The following is a 25,689-nucleotide window of genomic DNA, read 5'->3' as shown; positions in this document are numbered from 1 at the left end:
CAAAATGCTGAAGCAGAAAGAGTAGCTACAGCCACAAGACCAGAGCTGCTCAAAGGAGGAGAAATGACCAGCTGATATTTCTGCTAGCATGCTGGGGGAGTGGCAGGTCACGGGTGTGTCCTTCAGGGCCTCGTTTCTGGATGTTTCCCTGTAAGTGAGCAAAGGTTTGGGAGCTGGCTTTGAAAACCTCAGTCATGCAGTCAGCTATTGGTTGTAAGTTCCAGGAAAGTTCTGAGTAAAACGCCACTCCAGCAAGTGAGCAAATTATTGTATTTGGAGTGTCCCAATCTGCACACCCCAGTTAGGGCTGGACCTGTAAGACACATGTTCTTGTCATGTGAGTGACATGTATCTTAAGTGATGTTAATGATTGTTTATTGCAAATGAAATATTTTACAACTTTACACAATGAATGTCAGAACAGTTCCAGCCAATGAAATGTTTCCATCACCACAAACAATCCCTTTGCTGGATCTTGCCTCAATGTCAGAATAATAAAGCTGCCCATAGCCCAGAAACAAATCTCTAAACTAGATTTAATTTATCTGCCTCATCAACAGGCAGGTATTTCCTGAATATGCTGCCCAGCCCCTAATGCCTGGCTCTGGGCAAATAGCACACTATGGGCACATAGCCTTTCCCTCACTTATCCTTTTTTCCTTTCTCATTTTTTATCTTACCTATTACTCTGGGCTTTTATGTGATGTGGTTCTGTGGTTATTCTTGTCTTTTATGTGATGTAAATCTGTGGTTCCTCTTGCCCAAGATGACTATATTCAGGGTTTTAATTGGCTCTAGGACTTTTGCAGAGCAACACTGAAATAATGGATTTTTTTTTAATTATAAAAAGGCATGTATAAAAATTCCAATTTTCAGATTTTTCCTGAATATTTGCAGAAAGGAAGAGGTTAAGTAAAAGGGGAGAAAGAGGAAAAAAACTGGAAAGAAAAAGAAGGAAAAAAAATATAAAGAAAAAGAAAAGGAACAAGAAGCAGACATTTAAAAGCAGCGGAGCCGCAGTGGAGGAGAGGTTTGGCGGTGTTTCTCGCAGCCCGAGCGCTCTCCGGGCACTAGAGGGCTCCCCAGGACGCCCAAGCGGAGCTGGCGGCGGCGCCCGGCTGCGGACCCGGCTGGGCTCGCACCTCCTCGGGGCTTTAACCGGGATCCGGCATCTGCTTTCCGCCTGGACTTTCTGAAGCCCTATCTCTATCTGCTTTGCATCGCAGAGCTGTCTCTGAATGTGTGAAGGAGATTTAGGATGGAAAAAAATCATAAAATTAACTCCAGAAGGGCATATAATCCTCCTTGCTAAATAGCAATTCAGTTCTCAGGGCAAGATTACAGCTAGACTAAAAAAAAAAAAAAAAACCACCTTAAAATGAAATAGAATGACTGCTTTGCTCTGTAGATCTGTTCTTATATTCGCCTTGCAAGTTGTTAATATAGACAAACCCCTGGTTATTGTTGAGGAAGAATGCAGCTGGGAAGTTTGTTTCAGAGTCTGAAAATCCCCAAAGTCTATAGGTATTTGGTTTATGGTGTTTTGTTCATGCCTATCTTAGATTAAAAGCAAATAATAACAGAAGAAAAAAAGAATCCCAAGAGGCATGTGACTCATATTTGATTAGTCAAATGAAAGCCTGAAAGAAATGAGATGGGTGTTGTAAGGACCCCTGACCATTCTGACCTGAGCACTGGGCTAAATCTTTTCCCTGCAGACTCTTAAACCGTTTCACTTCCAATGCTCTGGTTGTCTGTGCATCACTTTCCCATGGAGAGAGAATAAAGGCAGAGCTGAGCTCGGCCCTGCCAGACCTCCCAGGTACCTCCCCTTGCTGGGAATAGAGAGCCTTTACTGCTGAGGTCCAGGTTCCTTGCAGTGGCCTGCAAGCTCAGTGAACCTGAACAGTCCAAGCGAAACCCAAGCAAAGCCACACAGTTTGAAACACTCCTGGAATAAAAGCCCCTCCGTGGTGTCAGCTTGGTGCTCAGAGGGAGAGGCAGAGCACAGCAAACTTGGCTCTGCTTTACCCCAAGCTTCAGGAAACTCCTTGCAGCGAGGCCAAGAGCTATGTTCATAACAAAACTTAAACCCAAGCGAAATTTATCATGTTTTGAGTTTCTTCGTGAAAGGTTAGACCAAGTTGGGATGTACTCTGCTGGGATAAAAGAAGAGATGGAGTCTGCCCTTAAGGGCTGATTTCATATCCACTGAAATCGCATGCAAAACTCCCAGGGAAGCAAGCCTAAACTTTTAAATACTGCTACAAAAGCAGCTACCACAGTTCTCTGTCATCCTAGTTAACCATCTATAAACAGTTACTCACTTGACCTCTATTTGATCTCTCCCTCTGCCCTCCAAGGAATCTTTCATGGCCAACATACATTATGGATATGTCTGTGTACATGAATGTTGGAGGCTATTTTACTACTATGAGAACAGATCTCTCACAATTCTATCTGAAATCTGGTTGTTTGGGGAAATTGTTTTTTCTTTCTACAGACAAATCCAACAAATGACTTCTCTTATTTATACTGGTCTGCTGAAAATACTTAATTGCTATAAGTCCTGTTTGCCGCAGGACCTTTGTAAGGGATGATTTTGGAATCCTGCCATGGCAATAAGAAGGGAAAATAGTCATAGCACTTGAAATGGGAAGGTCAAAGACAGGAGTCAAGAAAGATCTTCAAGCCACACTACAGTTGTCCTTTTCTAGCTGCTGCTTGAATGTGCAGCAAGATGACAAAGTCTTCAAGCTTTCACCTGATTAATAGTCTTGGGGGAAAAACATTCTTTAGGAATGCTTCAAGAGTAAGATTGCTATTTAAAAAAAAAAGAATTCTTAAGCAAAACAAAAATGACAGTATGATGGAAGTAAGTTAAGGTCATATAGCAACTAAAGGAAGAATTTTATATGGATGCATTGGTTGGGTTGGGTTTTTAATTTTTTTTAATATGATAAAGAATTTCAGAGATAAGTTATGAAATAATATAGATACATAAAAATATTGAAGCACTTAAAATCTCCAAGTACTCTTAACTGTGAACACTAAGGATAGAATGCAGTAGCTAATATCAATTTTAACATTTTAGCATCTTTCATTTCCTTCCTGTCACAGTATCATACAATAAGGAAATAAGCTGTATAAACATGCTTTAAAAAGCATAAATTAAAAAAATTATCTGCATCTAGACATGATACTAAATTGCTGCAGTCATTATTGTGTGGGCAAGTAGATGCCCAAACAGAGAGATAAGGTTGTTTTTGTATCTTTATTGTGCAATCCAACAACCTAATAAAACAGATTTCTAAATGTAATTTTCCTTAACTCTAGAACCCAAGGTAATGTCTTGTAGTGTATTTTACTTGAAATTGTTGAGATGCACTGTTTACCTTAATTCCACTTAAACATTGATTCTGTGTGAAGACTATGGCCATCCAAAAAAGTGGTGCATTTAGTTACAGATAATAAATCCAGGAAACTTTAGGGAAGATCTCAGTGAAATTGCATTAGTGAGAACAAGGTGAAAACAAGGTTACTATTTTCCAACCTGAGGACATTCAATTTAATTCTTGACTCACACAAAATTTTCTTAGTTGTGCTGGCCAGAAATGGCTTGTTTTAGACATAATCTATGTTTCAGTTTAAAACAGCTTCAGATAATAATGATTTCATTGCTGTGTTATGCCAGTCTGAAATTCTAAGTAACAGAAATGTTGCCATCTCCTCATTTAAGAGGAAATGTAATTTGATAAAAACACACGAAAAATTTGGAATATTTTATTATTAAAAAAGGCTGTTTCAAGCTGTGTTGAAGTCAACAGTAGGTCTATTTAAGGTTTCTGAATTCATCCTTTCTTTGTTAGCATTCAGATAAAAGATTGAATTTACTGGCTATTAGGGAGTTCTGGCTGCAGCTGTTTGGGGGGAGAAGGGGGAGAGGGAGATATTCAGCCACCCAGATCATCAAGGGGTGTAGGCTGGATTTTTTGAGCATTCAGATAAGCACTGGTCAGTTCTGTGGGAGTTAACATGAAGTTGAAACGAACTTTTCAAGGAATTTAACACTTGGCAAATCATTTGACTTTCCTTGTAAATGTTCACTTCGTTCAGATCTCCCTGAGTTCCTAGTTCTAGTTTGGGGCGGGGGTAAACCACGAGACTCCCATTGACAGGGAGTTTTGATGCTTTGTTTTGTTTTGTTACTTTATGCTGTTTAAACCTTAAGCTCATAAGTTGTTGTATCGTAGGCAGCACTTTCTGCTTGACGGGAGGAAAAACCAAAAATCGTCCTTCATGAAAATCGCTCGGAGCTCATTCAGAAGAGCTCGATTGTTGCCTGGAGACCTCTTCTTCACTCAGGAGGAGCGGGGTGCCGGCGCGAAGCCCGGAGGCAGCGCCGGTGCGGGGCTGGGGCGGTGCGGGCTCCGTCCCTCGCTGTCCCCGCGCCCCGCTCGGCGGGCTCGGCTGCGCCCCGACCCGGCACCTCCGCTCCGCCCGGGGACACCGCCGGGCTGTGCCCCGATCCAACACCTCCGCTCCGCCCGGGGACACCGCCGGGCTGTGCCCCGATCCAACACCTCCGCTCCGCCCGGGGACACCGCCGGGCTGTGCCCCGATCCAACACCTCCGCTCCGCCCGGGGACACCGCCGGGCTGCTCCTGCGCTGCCCCGGGAATCGGCCCTGCCGAAGCGGCCCCGCAGCCGCCTCGGTGTCCGCTCCGTGCCCGGCGGGAGCGCAGCGGGCTGGGCACGCCTGCGGGCAGGGACGCCAAGCTCCCGGGGACTTCACCCAGTACCTGGAGCCCCTTCCCTGCCCCGCCGGGATCCCCTGCCGGGATGGCTGGGGCAGTCGGGAGGCTGGGCAGGGATGGTGCCGGGTGCGGTGTCCCGGTCCTCCTGTCCCCCTCTCCTCGGGAGATTTCATCTCCCGTGCAGAGGCGCCTGTGGCGGAGGGGGAGGACGGACAAGGCGCAGGGGGACCGAGGCATCCTCCTGCCTTGTTGCTGTTCCCTCAGCTATCCCGAGGTGTAGAGGGAGCCCTTTCACCTGCGTGCTGTGACTCTTCGACCCAGCTCCGAAGGTCTGTCCAGACATTTCCTAGAACCCAACTAGTTTTCACCTTCAGTTACAGCACGCCTGCATGTCTCGGGATGCCGAGGGGGAGACTGCTACAAAGATTTGGCTCTGATTTCATTCCACATTCATCCAGTCTCTTTGATTAGATCCTTGAGATGTTTCTCTCCGCGGCAATAGCAACAGCAAAGACACGCTGTTGTTTTAAGTGTTGTTACTCCAAGTCATTGTGACTCTAAGTGTGGTGTGGACGTAACAGTGTCTCTGCTAAGTGCGGTGTGGATGTCCTCGTGTGCCAGTGGGAGCACTTGTGGGGACAGCAGCGCTCCTAGCAGTGTTTGCAATTACGATGAACTTCTCCCATCCCTGCAGAGTGTCACAACTGTCACGGCAGCAGCAGCCAGGCTCACAGCGCTGGTTACAGCTATTGGTCCTTTCCGTGCATCAAGTTCGTGCACTACTGTGCTTCCTCACCTAAAAGAAAGGAGGGGGTCTGGGAGCAAAACCAGCCTAAATAAATTCAGTGCTCTTTGGTAAGAAGGCACTAAGAAATACAAATAACTAGATTTAGGGAATGGATGTGTGTCTTTGTCAGGTAGGGATCCTGTTCATCACCAAGCATCACTGCAAGCATTTCTCCTACCCTTTAAAAACACAATCTGTTCTCAGTGAAACTGCAACAGGTTAGCAAGATGCGACATTTGGACTCCTGTGTCCAGCCTTATGGTCTGTGGCTGAGAGAATTAGCAGCTACCCAGGGTACAAAACAGCCATGCTGGCGCTTTTGGTGGCATCATGACCCTGTCCTTCAAACATCTCCACACAAGGATTAGCTGTACCCACTCGACCCCACGCTGGCCCAGCCAAAGATGCCTGTAATAAATGCATGTGAGAGGAGTCCAAATTCAATCAAAGCTTCGATGTTTATTTTAAGTTTTTAATGGCAACAAACAGGGTCCTGTGGGCTTGGGCTGCAGACAGCGAGGACATGCTTAAGTCCTTTACACTTGACAATACTGTAATAGCTGAGGGCAAGTGATGCCCCTGGGCCTCCGAGCTCTCAGGGCTCCCAGGGCTTTCGGCCCGAGGTGCCAGGGAGTCCAGTGGCATCTGCAATACAAAGGAAGTGGAATGTTGGCAGCAAGCTGGGTTGATTTAATACAGGGAGGAGGTGGTGTTTAGGGCCAAACACGAAGGGGCAAAAAATGAAGGCCTCTCTCTACTCTCTCTCTCCCCCTCTGCCTTTTCTCTCCTCAAATGCCCACATAAATCCTCTCATGAAGATTCTTCGTACGAGGTGCTGTACGCGATGCCCAGGGCGCCAGTGTCAATCTAAATTCGTGCCCACGAGGGTGAAGGGGAAGTTTTCTTCTCTCCCCGGTGTGAACACTTAAGGGATGCGTATGTGAACACTTGAGGGATGTGTACCGCTATCCCAGTTCCAGCAGCTCTGCTTCAGGAGCCGCCGTGCCGGGGTGGCAAGTTTGATGAGGAAGCAACTTTCTTCCCTCTGGGGCTGGATGGGGTGGCGGTGACACCGGCCGCGGCCGCAGCCCCGAGCCGCCGGTGCCGCGGGGGGACAGAGGCTGTGCCTGGGGAGAGGCTGACGGAGCGAAGCGAGAAGCCCTCGCTCTTTTGGTTTCTTTCCAACCATTTTTTAGCAGAGGAAGGATGTAATAACATGCCACGGGCAATAAATCACAGTCTAGCTACTCCCCCTGGCTCTCCTCCCCCCGCCCCCGGCCCCTCTATAGCGGGAGGGGCGGAGGGGCCGCCAGCAGAGCGCCGCGGCCGCCGGGACGAGCAGAGCAGAGCAGAGCAGAGCAGAGCAGAGCAGAGCAGAGCAGAGCAGAGCAGAGCAGCGCAGCGCCTGCCCGCCTCCTCCAGCCAACCCAGCATGGACCTCCGCGCCCTGGCGCTGCTCGCCTTCGCTCTGGCCGTCATCTCCCTGTCGGAGGGTAAGTGAGCTGCGGGGCCGCGCCGCTCCTGCCGCAGCCCGGCCGAGAGCGATGGCCCCGCGGGAACCCCCGCTATTCCCCGCTCTCCTCGCAGCTGCACCGCTCTCCCGGCTCGGGCTCCGGCAGCGGCTCAGATGTGTCTGGTGAGCCAAAGCGATGGCTGTGCAAAGCTGGAAGCGGGCGGGCTCCCATTCCTCCCTCTCCTCCATCCCTCCCTGGCTTTTTTCAAAAAGCTGGCCAAAGCGGTCCTCTCTGCCAAACTCGCCCAGATTGAAGACGTCTGGGGGAGGACTTTCAACAGCGCTCCGTCTGCAGGGAGGTGGTTTGGCTGCTAAATATGCATATCGACTTTCCCTCTAACAAAAAAAACCCAACCCTCAAAGTTACCGGGAATTAGAAGCAGGCGGTTGTTCGGTACCTCTTCTGTCCCCTATCGTGGTCTATCTTCCCTCAATCAGGGCAGAGCTGAGCCAAAGCGGTCACTCGGCAGGAATTTACCGCACGGGGAGGTTTTGGGGTGCAGGGAGCTGCCGTGACGGGAGGTCTGGGGTCTGGGGGTCCGCGGGCTGGCGGCGTGGGGCGCGCAGCCACATCCGACCCGCAGCGCCGACTTACAGCCCGCCAGCCCCACGCCGTCCCCGCCGCCCCGCGTGTCGCGCCCGCAGCCCGGTGGCAGCTCCAGCTGCCCGGCTGACTCTGCCAGCTGTGCTCCGTGGAAGCCCCCGAGCTCGGAGAGCCCCGGAGACAGCGGACACCCGCACTCCTTGCCCCGCGTGTGGCGCGGAGCCCTGTGCCCCGGGACTCCGGGCGAGATGAAGGTTCTGCCCGCAACCTCTGGGCATCCTCCGGACGCTCCTCCTGCGGCTGGCAGAGACTTGCCATCTCTTGTCCCCTCGCCGAATGTCCTCTGGCTGGGTTTTCACACCTCCGCTCCCATTCTCTTCTCCTGTTCTGACCAACGAAACTTGGGTGTTCCCCACCCAGGGAAGTAGAGGATGCTCTCCAGTGCCCTCCTTGTTTAGCTTGAGAGAGTTTTCCCCTAAAATTTCCCGGTGCCTTTCCTCACAACAGCCCCGTCCCGCTGGAGCACGGAGCCGGCCGTGTCCCGGAGAGGCCCCCGTGTCCCGGGCAGGTGGGCCCAGCCCCCGCCGCGTTCGCCGCATCCACCTCCCCAGGATGCGGGATGGGAAGCGACAGCGGCAGGTAGCGAAAGCAGAGCCAGGGGACCACGGGTGGCAGTGCCAGCTCCAGCCGCTGGCTGCCAGCCTCACCAGCTGCCGAGCGGCTGGGGCCGCCGGTGCCTGAGCGGGCTTCCCTCGTCTCTGGAGGGAGGAAGGGACAGGGGCTCTCATCCCCCGCTGGCAGCCTTTGCCCAGGGCTGGGGGGCCGGCAGAGCTGCCCAGCTGCAGCCCGGTTCGCCCCCAGCGCGGCTGCTCTCCTTTGCTGGCAGCGGGATAGGCGTGTGCGTCGGGATAGGCGTGTGTGTCGGGATAGGCGTGTGGGGACCTGGCTACCTGAGGGAGGAAATTGCTCAAAAGGGCTGGAGAGAAACTAGTAAGCAAAGTGACCCCCCCGTCTTGGGATGTCAAAGAGTGGAGGCTTTTGCCTACTTTGCATGTCATTAAGTGCTCTCAGCCCTGATCCAGATGAGAGCTCCTGGGCTGCCTTGTGCTGGGGAGCAGGTGAGCTCTGAATTCTTCTTTGTTACCTGGTAAAGCTGTGTCTGTCTATCCCAGCCTCGCTTTCCAGGGAAATGGAGCTGTTCTACACCTAAAAAGTTATCAGCCATCTCCTGATAATGACAAATGCACCCTAGGCTGAACAGAAGAAAAATGATTTCCTCAAACGTTTTGTCTGTTCATGTCTAGCCTGCTTCCCTGGATATAGCTTCCCTCTCTATTCAACCATCCAGAGCTTCCTAGTCCACACAGCATGGTACTGATAACTGCAGCAGAACTGGCAACTGACTTCTTCCCTTGCCGTCTGTTTCAGTGTGGGGAAGGAGAAGCAGATCCCTGTGGGATGAAATAGGTACTGTCCAGCACTGACAAGTGCCCACTCTGTGAGAGCACTTTGTGTGTGCTTTGTCTCTAGAGAGAATCTGTCAGCAAAAGTAGGTGTTCAGAGCCAACCAAACTCAGCTTGAGTTGGAAAACAATAAAAGTGTTTATTCTTTAAAAAATTCCAAAACATAAACTTCTAGTTGAGGCCAAAAGTGATGTTCTCTTTTTCTTAGGTTGAAGGAATGACATTGAGATGTCAAATTAGCATCTGGCTGTTCTGTAGCTTTTGACTCTATTCGTCCATTTGAACCAAATGTGCCAGACACATAAAGGTCTCAAAAGCTTTGTGTGCCATCAGTTACATGTTTTCATGTAATAAGACAATTAACAGATTATACTCATTTGCTGTACTGAGAGAATGGCTTCAGTTTGTACTCAGTGTTTGGTAGCTGTCAGAGAACTCACAGTACAAATTGGTCGATTCATTAATCAGCTTAATCAGCTCTAATGTACACATAACAATGTTTCAAATTTTGAAAAGAGATAAGGAATGTGTTTGTCAGCCTCAGAGTAAGACCAGAAATGTCCTCTTCCTAAATTACGGCCTCTGCACGGCCCCTTCCCTCTCCTGCTTTTGGAAGATAGGGGTTCATGTGTTGGAAGATGCGACATGCACCAGTTTCCCTGGTTTTGAGCCTTGTTGGCAGCAGGGTGAGACAGGATTCACTGATTCCCTGCTGGGGATGCAGAGAGCTGACCCAGCGGTTGCTGCTCCCTGGTGCTCAGTGCCTGCTCCTGATCACCAAGAAAGGCACACAGAAATAAATACCAAAGGGATTCTTGTGCCGGGAGGGGGTTTGTCATTCCACTGCATCTTGGGGTAACAGCACACTGATACGGGGGCTTCCCCTCTTCCTTGCTGTGCTAGATGCCTTTTCTTGGGCAGGAAACAACTTCGAGACTTATGTTTAGTCGTGGTTAAACTCTCTCTGCTCCTGATTTCAAATGGTATGGGATTGAAAATCCCATCTCGAGTCTGAGGGAGGACAGGATTGCATTATCAAATCATGGATCTGAACAGTTCATCTCTTGCACGTTGTTTAAGTTAAAGCTGGCTTAAGCTTGGTTGGGACAAGCTTGCAGAGACACTATCACTGCAGCTGTGCTGAGAGTTGTATGACTGTATTCAATTTCAGCCTCCCTTTCCAATACAAACCCACAGATGTGTAGCTGTCAGGCACAGATTTGCAGTGGGAAATCCTAGTGCCTTCCTCACTCCTTTCCACATTAGCACTAGGCAGTCTAATCCATGTTCTCGGGGCTCACCCTGTAGCCCTCCTTCCTCCTTCCCCTGCAGATTATTAACTCACAGGTGGAACCACTGTTTGCAGTGCCAGAAAACTGATAGAAAAGTCCTTCAATTTTTTGGATTTCTAGTTCAGATTCTGTTGTGAATCAGGAGCAACTCTATTTCCACTGATCTGTTCCTCTCCTGTGGGATCTGATTCTGCCTCATCTCTTGGTAGAGACACCGGGGAAAAAAGGGGCGTCCCTCCTCAGGACGGGCCAGTTTCACCCTGTTGTCTGTGGTTGTGCGTGCTAGAGACAGGCAGCGATTAATGTGCAATATTATGTAGATCTGCTGCTCTTGAAAACCCGTCTCTTTTCTCACCTTCCTAGACAGCTGTTTAGGAATTCCAAGCCCTTCCCGGCTCTTTATCTCCCCATTTGCCGTAAAAGGGAACTGGGTTTGGATGCTGCAAGTATTCCTGTGTGGCTAAACAAACAGGATGGCAGATTGCCATATGGGATCTCAAGCCCTGCCAGATACAAATCTGACCATCTACAGCATGAGCCAGATTTTAAGGGTTAGGTGTATGAATTTAATTCCTCCCAGAGGCTGAAAACTGCTCCACTGGGAAATTCTTTAAAATCTTAGGCATCTCTTAGACTTCCAGGCAAGGCTTCTGTGCTTGCATTTTGTTGTGCATGGAGCTTTCAAACTTACAGTCCGGGTGAAGACCTTACTTAGGTGCACTTGATTGCCAGTAATTAAGTTGTCCCATAGAGAAATCGGGCAGAGGATGCTGTGGTGGGCGCCAGGCTGCTTCTCTCAGTCCTGCATGCATATACATGACAGATTTTTAGCCTAAGGGGTTAAACTTAAGTCTGTCCCTAGTGATGCCAGTGACAGAACTCTCATCCAGCCTGGTGGCCCCTGAGTAGTGTATTGAGGACGCCCTGGCTGATAACTATCTCCTCGATTGCCTTACTTAGCCGCAGGCTTGAAATTCAAAAGACTCCGAGTGTCTTATGTGAAACCGCTGGGATCTCCCATCTGAGCCGCACCTCCTTGTGCGGGCACCTCTGCTGGGAGCCAGGGCTGGCTGCGCTGGGGAAAGGTCAGCTGGGCCCTGGGAACGCCTGCAAAACCAGAGCTTTTCTGTAGCCGCTAAGTCCCCTGTGAAAAGCCTGCACCTGAGCCGAGCCGGTTTGATCTGAGCTCCCTGGAATTCATCTCTTTCTTCTGGCTACCTTCTAATTTGGCCTCGGGTCAAAATCGTTTGAGTAGAACAACACCGAGGACAAGTGCCCCCTCTTTTGGCCTTTATCTTGTCTAATTACGGGGAGCATCCCTGTACAATGGCGCGGCTCCTTATTCTAATCTCTTCCATTTTACTTATCTCCATCTTCTCTCCCTCTTCTTTGTCTTCTAAAATCCCACGCACCCTTGTTGAAAGGCTGGGCACTGAGCTGAATGGATTGTGCTCTGAGCTGTGGGCAAATGCTCTCCCAAAGCTACAGCTTTTCTGCTGCTTTTTTTTCCCACCTGCACATTTGGAGGGCGTTTCTTTCTGTGAGCCCTGAGCGGTGTTATGTGTGCTGCTGACCGGGAGCAAGAGGTAACGTGTCCTTTCCCTCCCTTTGTCCCGCAGAGAAGCCCGTCAGCCTGACTTACCGATGTCCCTGTCGATTCTACGAGAGCAACGTGGCAAGAGCCAATATTAAGCACCTCAAAATCCTCTCCACACCCAACTGCTCACTTCAGATTGTGTAAGTCTCTGCTCTTTTCAGCTGCGTGCAAATCTGGGCTGTCAAAAACAAGGGTCACAGAGCTGGTGCCTGCTCTGGTGGTTGAATTTCAGTCTGCCTTATGCCATGACTCCCAATTCATCTCTTTACCCCCTGTGTCAGAGACAGCTGGACCCTGCTTTACCCCACGTAAGGGGAGCCCAGCTGTTGTCTCCCAGCTGTGTTCTCTGTGATCTCCCTATCACCGTGTGATCCCATGTGCTGTTTCCCCGTGGGTAGGCGAGCAGGAATGTCAAACAGGCTGTGCATTGCCTTGGATGTGGAGCTTCACACCCTGGGTAAAACCTTCATAGCACTCTGAGTCTTCTAATGGGTCACTTCTCCATGGAGTGGAGCTAAACAAGCAAAAGGAATTCCTGTGTTTCGTGCATCCTCTGCAGGAGGTACAGACCCTGGAAATGTGATGGCTTAATCTAGGGATGTTTGCTAGGCAGGGACTGACTCAGTAAACTGCAGCAGAACAGAAAAATGGGCTCCCAGTGGAAAATAGCCTCTTTTTTTTTTGCTGGAAAAGCAATCCTCATTTTCAGGAAACATTGGGATTTTGTTTGTTTGTCTTTGTAGATTTGTGTGTGTATGTTTTAAGAAGGTCTTTTTTGTTCACTTCTTCATGGCTGACCCCCTCTCAAAATTCAAAACCTTCTGAAGAAAAAAAGCCCCAGCACTCATCTTTTCATTGCAAGGGAACCTTACTACTCTCAACTTCTCTTAACCTCTATAAGAAGGTGTCAGGGACTACGTCTGGTTTCTGTGCAGTGATCCCATTACTAGTTCTGTCTTTGACCCATATGTTGAGCCCTTCCTCTTGCAACTCAAATGCTGTAAAAATCAATTTTTGTCATCCAAAACCTTTGCACTCAGAAAACTGGTGTTGTTTCATGAGATTACTCAGGAATGTATGTGAGCGTGTATCCATTCCTGAACCAATTTTTATTAGTATGGGGTTTTTTCTGTCTTGAACCACTCTGTGTATATCACACACATTTTATCATGTGCTTCTGCCTTAGGATTTGGTGCAGGACAGTGAGAAAAATGTAAGCCTCAGCTGAGAAATAATTTCCTTTCAGAAAAATGGCAAAACCAGCTGTGACTAACTCCAATCTCTACCTATAAACAATTTTGGCAGCAAGCATGCACTAGTGCATGGATCTGTGCTCTGGGACTGTCAGTGATGTCATAAGAATCCCAGTGCTAAGGCTTTTTAGATGATTTGAAATTTTCTGGAGTAGTTTCAAGAAAATGTCAGCATTTAAGACAGGATAGGGTATATATTTATCTCTTAACATAGGATTATAGTAATTAGAGATAAATAAGAGCATGAAATGCAGAAACAGAAACATCTCATGTTCGTGCCCATTCCTGACCCAAACGTGTTTGTGTGGGGTACACACAGAACATATGAGCCTGTAGTTGACCCTGTTTTTGTTACTTTGACAAGCAAGGTACTTAATACAACCCTCCAAGTACTCTTGAAACATGACTTTAAACTAGGTCTTTATCAAAACAGGAGATGAAATAAATCAAAACCAACACATGAATTTCTCATCTTGATTAATTTTAAGCATTAAACAATGAAGGCATAAATAAATTAAAAGCTGCCATTTTCAGGAATAGAGAACTAAGTGAAACACACAGTTGCTAGGAGATATTTTGTGGGTTTATCGTTTGGGATTCTTTTGTTTTGGTTTAGGCTTTTAGTTTTGTTTTTGTTTGCTTGTTTGTTTGTTTTTTCACAAGTATATTTTCCTTTCTGGTTGAGGGGAGTTCTACTTGAACAAAAAGCCTAAGAGCAGGCTTTTTTCTTTCATTCTATTGGAAATCATCTCTCCAAATCCAGTGAACTCCTCTGTCAATGTCTACATCTACAAAATCCACACTAAATTCCTTGCTTTTCAGTACTGGGAAAAGAGCATTTTTAGCAAGTAGACGCCTAAACCAGTCCAGGTTAGACAATCCATACAATTTCCTGTGTCTCTTCCTTGCACACAGAACAGGGACTCACAGGCTCAGAAATGAGTGTCTGAAGAAATCAGTGTCTCAGTATGAGGTGAGAGGAATTGTGTTGAATGTGGCTGGAGACTGGTTACGTGTGCTTCTGCTTCTGTACCCTGTGAGGTCAGCTTAAGAATTCCCAGGCATTGCTAACATCAGCAAATCCATTCTTACACACTGTTGGTATCACTTAACTGGAAGTGCTCCAGCTTGGCACTGCTGTAAGGGAAATATGAATCAGGCCCATTCATCTCTGTGCTGGAGCAGGGCTTGCAAGACTGATCCTTGGTGTGTTTATGTTACAAATGTGTCATTGCATAACTTCAGACCAAGGAGCCTTTTTGACCTCTTATTTCTTACACCATCATTTTATATTCTGCAGATTTCATTTTATAAAGGGAGGAACATTATGGCTTCCATCCAGCAAATGTTTAAACAAGTACTGAACTTATTCATATGGGCACTTCCATAAAGTTGCTGCTCGCTGCACTTTCCCAAGGCAGGCAGGCTGTTAAGAGGGAAATTTTAGAGCAGCTGGAGGAGAAGCAGGGTGCTGCAGGGAATGTGGGAGATAACAGCTCTTTCGAGGTCCTGAGATCCCTGGAGGGTGAAATCTGTTGATGAAAAGCTATTTGTCCTGTTTCTGAATGAAAGATTCAGAGAGTCCAAGTGTCAAATTCACAGAGAATTCGAATTAGCTAAAAAATTTGCTGTGGGAAGTGCAGCTTAGGCATCCAGGAGAAACCCCTCAGGAGGTTTCTGCCTCTGGTTCCAATGCTGAGTGAATGCGTGAGGAGAAACTTGCCTCTGGCACTATGGCACTCTCAGTTGTCTTCCTCCCTGCAACCTGTTAATTCAGTCTTGTGTAAAACAAAAAGCTAACAAGTGACCACACCCTTTCTTTCAGAACATCCATGAGGTGTCTGTCCTCAAAACATGTGAAACTTCAGTTTTGGGTTGAATTTAAAAGCTGTTCTAAATCAATTACTTGAAAATATTACCTAAATTTACCATGTCAGTATTTCCAAATGATTTTTTTCTGTTGATGACAGTGAGCTCGTTCATGGTCCAGGTATGAATTGGAAGTCTTAGATTCAAATTTTGAATCTGTTCCACTCTCACATGATTCCCAGTACAGACCACAAGAGCCTGTCAAAGGAGACAGATGGTTTCCAAGCCAGGGATATTTATAATAGGTGAGGGAGGTTAAGGATGGGAGAAATAACTCATCCTCTTCATGGATTAACCAAAAGCAGCACTGGCACCCAAGGAAAATAAGGCACAGTGGGGGGAAAGTGGGTGTGGGCTGAGGAATTTGCACACCAGACTCACTCTGACTTTTCTCCTTTGGCAGTGCAAGGCTCAAGAGCAACAGCAAGCAAGTGTGCATTGATCCCAAGTTAAAGTGGATCCAGGAATATCTGGAGAAAGCTTTAAACAAGTAAGGCAAGAGACAAATGGACTTAACAGCTAACATCCTGAATTATTAAAGGGTAGAACATTAAGGGCTGGCTTTTACCATGTGGACAAAGTACTTGTGGAATCAGATATTGTTTCAAAGAAGGGTTTGGAGTTGACATAATTTGTATTAAAACAACAGTTTCTAATATATCCTAGATGTTAAACTAAGAATTTTGCCAGGGTTTGAGGCAAAAATTGTGCTAATGAGTATGTTCTGGGGTCCTGAACTCATCCTCTTAAAAAAAAAAAGCTGTTCTCCCAAGGAAAATTCTTCCTTTAATGTCCTTTCTTCCCCAGCCAAACTACAATTTCTTCAGAATCTGTATCGTTCCGGTGTCTTCGGAGCCCCCTCTCCATGTTACACTGGGTGTCTGCTTGCACAGGCAGCTGAGGCCTTGGGATTCTTGGTGCTAAAAATTGTTTCTCTGCTGCCCACTGTGGAATGCTGTTAATGCTGGCCAAGGCACGATGGGCTACCATGAATAAGTCTGTCCCACAATACCAGGGGAAAGCCAGCCAAACTTGGCAAATTCAGACTTTTTAAACCTGTTTTTATTCCCCTTGAAAAAGGTTGATCATGCCTACTTTGAGGTGGACTCAGCCCACCTCTGTTCAATGTTATGCTGAGAAGAGCAGCACCGAGCGCATTTTTGTGCTGAGCTGCAGGGGAGGGCTCCAGCCCTCCAGCACTGAAAGATGGTACATACCAAAGGATGGTACAAAGCATTCCCTTGCTTGCCCAGAGCCCTGGGCTGAGCTTGATCCAGCAGCAACATTTTGGCCAGCTAGCCTACCTGTGCACTCAGTATCCCTGCCACCCTTGCCATCACATTCCCACCCCACCGTAACTGCGCTGTTACCCTGCTGAACCCTGTCCCCCCTGCATCTCTAGGGTGAAGGCAGGGCTGGAATCCAATCATTTGCCAAAACAAATGATAACAAATGACCCAGATAAAATAGTATTACTGGGGAAGGTATGGCCCGAGGGCAGATGAGGGGCACAGGTACCTGAATGGTCTCTGCTGTTTCCTTTGTAAATGCATCTGCCAAACAAGGGTCAGAGTTAAAAAAAGAAAAAAAATTCTTTGTCCCCCTGTGTTTTTACAATAAGCAAGGGGGAAAATGCCACCAGAAGTAGAGAGGTTCCTCCATGTGTCTCTTTTGGAGACCGCACTGGGGCCAAGAGTGAGAAAGAAGAAGGAAGAAAGCCAGCTAACTAAGCCAGTGTGATTCCAGCCCTGACAGCTCCTCCCATCTCATCTGATGCTCAGTGCCTTCTTTGCTGCCAGCACTCAGCCCTTTTGTCCTCTGGACAAATTCTCTGCAGTGGTAATCCAGGTTAATGCTGCCAGAATGGCTTGGGTTTAGGCACGACTGAACCTAAGAGCAGGATGTGGCCCATGCTGAATATCCTAGGGACCTGAGCCACTTGGTTTTACAAACTGGGAAAACCTGCTCAAGTTTCTGTTCGCTATCATCCCCAACCTGAGACTTAGGAGGCGTTTTAGAAATCTGCAAGGTTGGGCAAATATGATTATGTGCCTGTCTGACTTAGGGGAGCAACTCAGCTGGAACCTGTTCTGCTCTCACTACCACTAGTGAAGACCTGAGACCAGCTCTACTGAAACCAGTGAGTCTGCCTGATCTCCAGCCAGATTCTGGGTTTTCTTTACCAAATGCTAATACAGAAGTGATTCTGCCAATTTGGTGGATTCATCCTGGCTTACATTGAGTAACAAGAGAGAATTTGGTCCCAGCTTTGTGAAATAAGATGACAGAAAGCATATATCTCCATCACCTAATCCTGTAATCATGGCATTGTGTTCATTTTCCAACTAGTGATGCTAGCACCAGTGGTATTTTCATGCTCCACAGGCAGTCAGGGCTCTGTCTGTAGCATTTTCACAAGGCATGTTTTTGATATATTTTAGTGCACAGCTTTGACTTCTTCAATGAAATGTACTTTGGAATATATTTATAGAGCATCAAACAATTCATATATTTGAATTGGAGCCATATGAATGTTGGTAGTTTAAAACACCGATATCCCTCTAAACTACTAACAGCTTGTAAAATGAATCTATATAGATCTATAAATGTTAATGTAGCTATCAGTTTCAATCAGCCATATATTATATTTTTTCACTTGTACCGAAATTGTATGAAATGTGACATTACCCTTATATGCACTAGCAATAAAATGGCTAATTGTTTCATGTTATGAAAACCCAATTGTACATGGGAATTTATTTTTCTGGAATAAAATCAATACATTTTGTAGAAAGGGCTCTTGTAATTGCTTAAGTAGAATCCAAACCGTGAAGACATCTTAATCTATACCAGTACTTCAATATGAAAATATCTTCAGTGTTATAATCTGCAGCTAAGGGCAAGGAAAAGTTCTTAAAATAGTAGTCCAATACAGTTTAATATGAAACCAGAAATGGTTTTTACTAGGGAATTATTTTGCTCACTAATTCTGCTTAGCATTTATTATTGCTTTATATTCATCACATCTCCATGTAATATACACATGAGACATCAGTAAAACACATTCAGGCTGTCAGGAATCCAAATTCCTTAACTGGCTTTAAAAATCATTGTGCAGCTGCTGTGGCCAACATCATCCAACATTCATCCACTGTCATGTTAATACAGTCCCACTTCAGAGCTCCCCTCGCTTCAAGATGCCGGAGTCCATTAAGCTCAGTGGCTACTGCAGGAGAGATTTGATGGATCTGGAGAAGATAACAAAGTCACATGGGAAAAATCTTTCCATTAAGCCAGCTGGGAGAAAGGAAAAGAAACTCTGAATGTGTAGGGGCTGGCTGTGTAGGCAGCCAAGCCCTGCTGCTGCCTTCCAAACCCTGGTGTGGCAGCTCTTCCTAATTTCTGACCTAATTTGTAAGTAACAGTTGAAATACAAGGTGCCAGAAGAACAACCTCCCAGTATTCCACCAAGCACATGCTGGGTCAAGGCCCCACACCAAGGGGGACAATGTGGGTGATTATTTTTACAGCCCTGTTTTAAGGCACCAAATGCCTTAAACCCCCTCAGAGTAGCCACTGGTTCTTGCTGATGTCAGCAGGAATACTGGGTGGGAAGCCAGAAATCCAGCTCCCCCTCTGCTTCCTCTGTACCTCAGGGGGAGCTTTTTGGATGGTGAGGCTCCTGACTGAGAAGTTCTGGAAGGCATTTGAGGAGGCTTTGGCATTTTGAGTAAAAGAGTTGTTCTGGCCTCAGGGTTTGCAAATGTTCTTCCACCAGGGCACTTTTACTTGTCTGGCATTTCTCTCAGACAGAGGTTATATGAAAGGGGATGTTACATTGCACCATGCCAGCAAGATAGGAAGGGACCGTAAGATAAATGTGAATGAGGCCTTTGTATATGGATAATTTATGGCAGTCTTTTTCTTGTATTTTTCTTTTAATTTAGACCACGTCATCGCACTCATAAAAAAAAGCAACAGAAGAAACGGGGCCCACTCTGCCCTTCCCGTGCAACACCACTAAAGTCTCCAGGGAGAAAGAATGGTAGGAGGCATTAGTTTCTGAGCTGGGACACCTCAGGTTGAAGTCCCTGCTCTTCCATTGACCATGTTATGGGACCTTGGGCAAATATATTAGCCTACCCAGACCTCCATTTCCCCCCATATTTGTTGAGGATAACATCTCTCCCCTTCCAGCAAAAGAGTATTATAGAGATGAAACTCTCAAAACAGGTGGAAAGCTTAGCTACAGCAGATGTGGGATGATTTTCCCATTTTACAAATGGGAATTATAAAATCTACAAAATTTTACAAATGGGAAAATGGACACACAAAGAGACCAAAATAAACCTGAAGCAAAGACAAAGTCAAAAACAGGGTGAAGGTTTGGGAGCCCTATTTATTTTTAGCTCCAATATCAAACTGACAGAGTTAAACTATAACAGCTGTGAATATGCCACTGGTGTTTCTTAATGAGAAATGCAGCACCACGTGGTGACAACATGATGTGGTGTATGGGTGACTGGTTGATGCCTTTGCTATGGGAGATGCTAGGCAATTCCCAGAGAACGGTGTTATATATGCCAGTGCTCTGGATGCCCCAGGTTTTTGTTCCTCACGAGGGTGGTTTGTCCTGCATTTCTGCACCAAGAGAAATAGGGTTACTGCTGTGGGATGTTGGAAAAGATATCTCCAGAGGAGAAGTTTTCCTCATGGTTTAGTCATGGTCTTTGTGCCTAGATGAGTTTTCTGAGACTGCCTTTTCTGGGAGTCACAGTCTCTAGCTGTGGTCACAGAGCCCTAGCTGTCCAGCAGGCATTGGAAGAGGTGTTTGTCAAGACAAGCTGAGACATCAGTTTTTGGATAGCTGGTGTTGACCCTCTGACACTTGTCACTCAGTGACCTCATCTAGGTTGCAAAAGGCCACCAGCCTGGAGCAGGAACAGGAGTCACTTCAGACAAAACCTGGAGGCCACCAGCACAAAGTGGCTCGCTGTTCTGGGTGAACCACACACAGGGGACACTTGCACTTTGCTGTGATGCCTAACCCACACTCTCCTGGGTACCATGCTCACACTGAGCATGGCACACTCCATTTGTCTGCACCCCACCTGAGCTCCCTCTCTCAGCCCTCCAGGGCTCACAGGCTTACTGTGCAGTGCCTGCCTGCCTGTCACCTCTCTTCACTGGGCACCTGGTCACCACAAGCTCTGCTGTGGTCCCCAGCTGCTCACACCAGGTGAGGTCCCAGGGCAGGGAGGCTCAGGGGTGGCTCCTGGCTGGCAGAACACTGGCTGCCTCTACCCTCCAGCCACCCCACGGTGGAAGCCAAACAAGAGCAGAGCATGGGCTGCCCTCTGTGTTCCTCCATCCTCACAGAGACCTGGCTCTCTGGAGCTGCAGTCCATGATCTCCATCAGAGTTGTGGGATAGGAGCAAATAGAGGAGGCATTCCCAGTGCCACTTGCTCTGCTACTGGGGCTGCTCACAAATGATTAATCTCTCCTTTCCCTGCTGTATTTTTTGCCAAGTTTCTTTGCCCACCGACAATTCTCTGCTCTGGCTTTCGAGTCCAGAATAAGCTTTCTAGCTAGCCTTCCTACTGTATTAGTTCTGAACACCTTACTAACTGTGATGAGCACAACCTGCCCAAAATAACACCCATTGCTGGGTTTGCCCTGCTGGGTCCCAGTAGCTCCTTGTGGAGAACTTCTCCCAAAATGTCCAGCAATTACTGGTTGGAGGGGCTGCCTTTGGGTTAGTCCAGACACAGATTTGCTGTTTGACTAGGCCTGATAGCAAAGCTTTTGCAACTGAAATAAACCTTAATAGTGTTTCACTTTCTTCTTCATCAACAGGAGGTTCAAGATGTAAGAGGCAAGCATTGTAAGCCGTCTACAAGATTTCTTACTGTAGGACCCAGAGAGCAGATAACCAGTATTAGGGAATGAATACATTTCACTGCTAACATGCAGCACAAAAGCAACGCTTCACGCATTTCCAAAGGTTTTTTTTCTTGGTTCTTTTTGGTGGGGTTTTTTTTTGTTTTTTTTTTTTTTCCCCTTGCACAAATTGGCTTGCTTTCATAGTGCTATTTTTATATAGTAAGATGTAACTATTTGAGAAAAATATGAATTTATACAGGTTGGTTTATTACCTAGCACTGGGGGCAGATACCAATTTAAACTAACCCTGTTATTATATGATATTTTATTTCCTTTGTTGTGTAGAGGTCCTGCTTTATTTAACTTTCTTTTGGTTCATGCAAGTCTCCTGGAGTTTTAAACCTAGAAGGACATGAACTGTACAGTGCAATGATGTTGTGTAAGTAGTGGTGGAACTCCTTGCCTCCAGAAGTCATAGAGGCCAAGAACATAGGAAAGCTCAAAAGCATCAGACTGATGACAATAGACAACCCTTACCCTGAGTGGCATTTACAGATATTTTGGGTGAGTTATTAAATTCAGGTCTACAGGGCTAAAGCCCTTCTCTGAAGATCAGAACCCTTGCTGACAGCTGTGAGCAGCTGGATCAATGCACATCTGGTACTGCAAGGTGCTAATACTTGGTTTGTAGTAGTTGTGTGTGTTAGGAGCCACAACACAATTCTGATGTCATCTGGCATTTCCTATGTTCCTGTGTTTCTGATGATACATTTAGCAGAAAAAAAGGAATGGTTATCAAAGCTCTGACCATAGGATCATGTTGCAAGCTGCTGGAGGAGTCAGACACGCTGCCATGCACCAGGGATCTCCTAGCCATCCACAGGAGGGGACTTCAGCTTGCCTGTCTGGCTTTGCACTGAAGTAGGCTGAGATTTATTCACCCTTCACCAACCATGAACAGTTGTACCTGCCTGAGGGCAGCCACATCCCTGATTGCTCTGGAGGTGCCCAGAAGAGGATTTCTGGCCACACCTTGGAAAAAAGAGATGCCTGGGGCAGGAGGGAGTCTGTGCAGTTTGGAGAAGGAGAGGTGTTTCACAGGTGTGGAAATGAAGGCCAGCACTCCCAGTTCACCAGCTATCAGGGGTTTGCTGGTGAACAGGATAGCCTCTGGAATTCCCTTTGCGAAGCACAGCCGGGGACAGGCACCACTCCTTGCACCGATCTCCTAAGCCAGAAATTTCTTTCTCCTTATTCCTTCCTGTATACACAATATCTGCTACATGGTATGGAAAGACATCTGCAGCACTGCAATAATCATGTCATGCTGTGCACTGAGATCTGGGGGGAAGCACATTTGTGCAGCACAATGCTTGTGTTTGTATGTATCTGTGTTTGTATTGTCAACAAAAATGTTTTAAGAGTGTCTTTTTTTAGCTGGTTGATTCAAAAGAAACCTTCCCTCTTCCCTGCAGCCTGTGTCAGGAACACTGAGAGGAGTGTTTCACACTCCTTTTTGTGGTAGGCAACTTTAGTGCCATAGAGGCACTTTGGCTATCCAGGGACTCCATTATTTCCATGTGGATTCAGGTAAAAATCTTGTCTTTTCCTTTCTGCAAAACAGGGCTATTGCAGAGAGGCCTTCAGCTGGGAACTCCTCACCTCATTTGCTTTAAAGCAGAAACAAACTGCTGTGCCTAAATATTTGTGTTTGTGATTTTGACATTCCATTTGTTATCATTATCAGCCTGGTGCTTTAAGTATATTGTGTCTGTGTTTTGAAAGGTCTGGTACCACTGTACTTGATGAGATTGAAGTTTTGATTTCATATTAGTAGGATCAGATCCTCTCCTGGAAGGGGAAAGAAAGAAAGAATTTTATGAGAAAAGCAGAGTTTTTTCTATGTTCCCTGGACTGTATTTATAGATATCCTAGGCTCCATTCCCTGTCCCACAAACCACCTGCATTTGCCAGTGGTTTGCCAGAGGTGGACATATGAGTGTCCAAGCCAAGAATAACTGCAGAAAAAGTCACCCAGGAAAGTGCATCCTTCACATGTAACTCCTGTCAAAGGACAGCCTGAGGTCTGATTGATTCCCATTGCAGTAAATGGAGAATTAAATAATCCTCTGATTTTGATTCAGCAGCATGCCCTGCTCACTATGATAGGGGCCATGATCGTTTTGTTTCCAGGGGAAACTTTGGCATTCTGGTGAGAAGGTGGGCCAGGTAGATGTGACTGCAGAGCCTTGCCAGTGCTCTGCTGCAGTGCTCATTACCAGGGAGGGCATCTGGGCTCAGCACCAGCAGGGACAGGTCCCTGGGAACGTGCCAACCCCACATTAGTGCAGTGACAGGAGCACTGAGATGGGCCATGCTGGAGCACCCTGGCCAAACCCAGGCTCCGGATGGTATAGGCAGGTAGTGGAGGTACTGCGGGAAAGGGGGCTCCTGTCAGCTTCTCCTCTAGGGGCTGCAGGGCTAGACTCTGCTAAAGCAAGGGTATTTGTTCCTGGGAAAAAGGCATGAGGAGCAGCAGGAGGAAAATGTGCTCCATGGAAGGCAAGGGACCTTGCACAGCCAGGTGTTTGTGTGGTGCTTTGGGGCTGCCTGCCCCAGCCTCACACACAGGGACTGGGCCCTGACACCTCTGTGCTGCTGATGCTTCACTGCTCCTGTGTCTGAGCCCACTCAGGGCACGGGGCTGCTCTCAGGGGCAGCAGTGTGAGCCTCCTCACCTGGGTAAGGCTGAGCACAGCATGAATGCAGAGGTGACACAGACCTGGCCAGAGACTTCAGTGAGAACCTTTTAAAAGCTTTCTCTTGCTTTGGACCAAATTCAGCCTTGAGTGGGAAGCTCTGCTGTTAGCCTGACCCTGTTTGCATGATGCACTGCGGAGAGCAGCCTTGCTCTTGGCACCAGAGGGATCAGTCTCTGGGCTGCCCCAGTGCAACACATGTTGGTCCTGTCCATGCCATGACCAGAGCAGGCTGAGGAGCAGCACTGGCAGCATCTCACTTGGGGAGAGCACTTGGTGTTCCCTCCTGCCTTAAACTGTTGACCAAAGACAGGGTCAGGGAAAGGAAGCGCGAGGAGATGGGAGTGAGGTAGGGACCACCTGTGAACAGGAGGGACAAGAGGTAACACTGAACCATGCTGAAAAAGCAGCTTCCATGAATGTGAAATCATCATGTGGGTATTTTCAATGTGCAGCTGTCAAATCCCGATTTTAAGAGTAGATGGTATTTATTGCTGTGTCAGTTTTTTATTTATACTAGCTTTATACTTTTATGTATGAATATCTTATCTGAATTCTGCCTGAGGAAGAATGAAATGAAGGATGACTTTGATGTGTTTTTGATTAGGGTGTTTGAGCAAAGGTGACTGTTTATTTTGCAATGAAAGCTTTTTTCAAAGTTAAATATACACATTTTGTCAAAAATGCAGTTCCTATAGGAGTTTTTGTTGCCAATTTCCCTCTATTAGCCTCTAAAAGGTCCTTTTCTCTGGCAACTTGTTTTGAGTGATTTGATTTATAGCAGTCAAACTCATCGCCTAAAATTTGATTCTTTTTTTTCTTAATCAACATTCCACCAAGATAATTGTTGTCTGAAAACACGGAACTTTGGTTGCCACAGAGAAGAAAACATGTATAATGATAAAAGGGCTGCATGAACCTCCCATCTTTCATTCCTTAAGAACTCTGTGTTGTCAGAATGTGGTAAATACTGTACTTTATATTTTTATTAAGTAAAAAGAAGTATCTTCCCAAATAATGTGAAAAGGGTTTTGTATTCGTGTTCCTGTAAGGCAGCTTTTATGGAGGAGTTATATTATGCTTTTGAAATTACTCCTTTCATAGAAAATTTTGAAAAGAAACACTTTTATATTGTTGTAATTTCTCACATAAATGTGTATGCACTTAAAAATTTCTTAATAAAAATATATGTCTGAATAAAGTTTTTGCTTGATTCTATTTTTTTTTCTCCTCACAAACGAACAGCTACCATCTTCACTCAGAAAAACATTCAGATGTAGTTTGTGTCCAGTTTCAAGGATGCCTCCATGTACCCCCAATGCTCAGACTCTCTGCAGGGAACCTGAGGTGAAGGGTCCAAGGGTCTGGTAGGGAGCAGCAGCTCATCAGATTGAAATGTGCCATCTTCAAAAGGAAACCTTTAACCATTTGCTCCCAAAACAGAAACCCAATCTTTTTTTTTTAAGTTTTTTACTCTTTTATTCCCCAAACTTGTCTCCTGCAGCAGTTTGACTTCTGTGGAACTGAGAGCTATGAGCTGGTTTTGTTCCAGCAACAGAGATTCCATCATCATCTCTGCTGAGGGGGGGTGGAGGTTTCTCAATGCATTTGACAAGAGCAGATGTGAACAACCCTGTCCTTGGGGCTGCTTTTCCCAGGGCACAGCATGGTCAATATTCAGTTTGGAGAGGAAAAAAAAATTAGAGGCTTGTAGAACTGACCTGAGGACCTGCAGGTACAATCCTCACTTGGATGAGGTTGTAGGGAAAGTGCTGTGGGTTTCAAAACCACGAGCTGAAAACTGGTCTTTGTTCAGTGCACCTCGCCATCTGCAGGTTCTCATGGCAAGGGGAAGCTGTTTCCTGAGGTCACCCTGTCTCTCCCACTGCCCTGCTCACACCTACTGCAACACAGGTGAATCCCAGCACTGTGTACAGCTCTGGCTGGAGCAAAGCTCAGGGTAGCTTAA

General features: G+C 46.7%; 1 protein-coding gene across 2 annotated transcripts; it reads left to right on the top strand.

Annotated features, from left to right (window-relative positions):
• Positions 1-6,816: 6,816 nt before the first annotated feature.
• Positions 6,817-24,913, top strand: CXCL12 (C-X-C motif chemokine ligand 12). 2 transcript variants are annotated; one of them, XM_030950963.1, is made up of 6 exons: positions 6,817-6,880; positions 6,911-7,037; positions 11,977-12,094; positions 15,480-15,566; positions 19,024-19,121; positions 20,935-24,913. In XM_030950963.1, the coding sequence occupies exons 2-6, from the start codon at positions 6,977-6,979 to the stop codon at positions 20,964-20,966; spliced, it is 396 nt and encodes a 131-aa protein (XP_030806823.1). In that variant the 5' UTR covers positions 6,817-6,880; positions 6,911-6,976; the 3' UTR covers positions 20,967-24,913. The 2 variants fall into 2 exon arrangements, with proteins under 2 accessions (XP_030806823.1, XP_030806822.1); XM_030950962.1 differs by having other exon boundaries at positions 6,823-7,037.
• The last annotated feature ends 776 nt before the right edge of the window (positions 24,914-25,689 follow it).

This window comes from Camarhynchus parvulus, chromosome 6 (genome assembly GCF_901933205.1).
Source record: "Camarhynchus parvulus chromosome 6, STF_HiC, whole genome shotgun sequence".
NCBI lineage: Eukaryota > Metazoa > Chordata > Aves > Passeriformes > Thraupidae > Camarhynchus > Camarhynchus parvulus.
The sequence above is the reverse complement of the archived record's forward strand: the minus strand, read 5'-3'. Positions and strand labels throughout refer to the sequence as shown.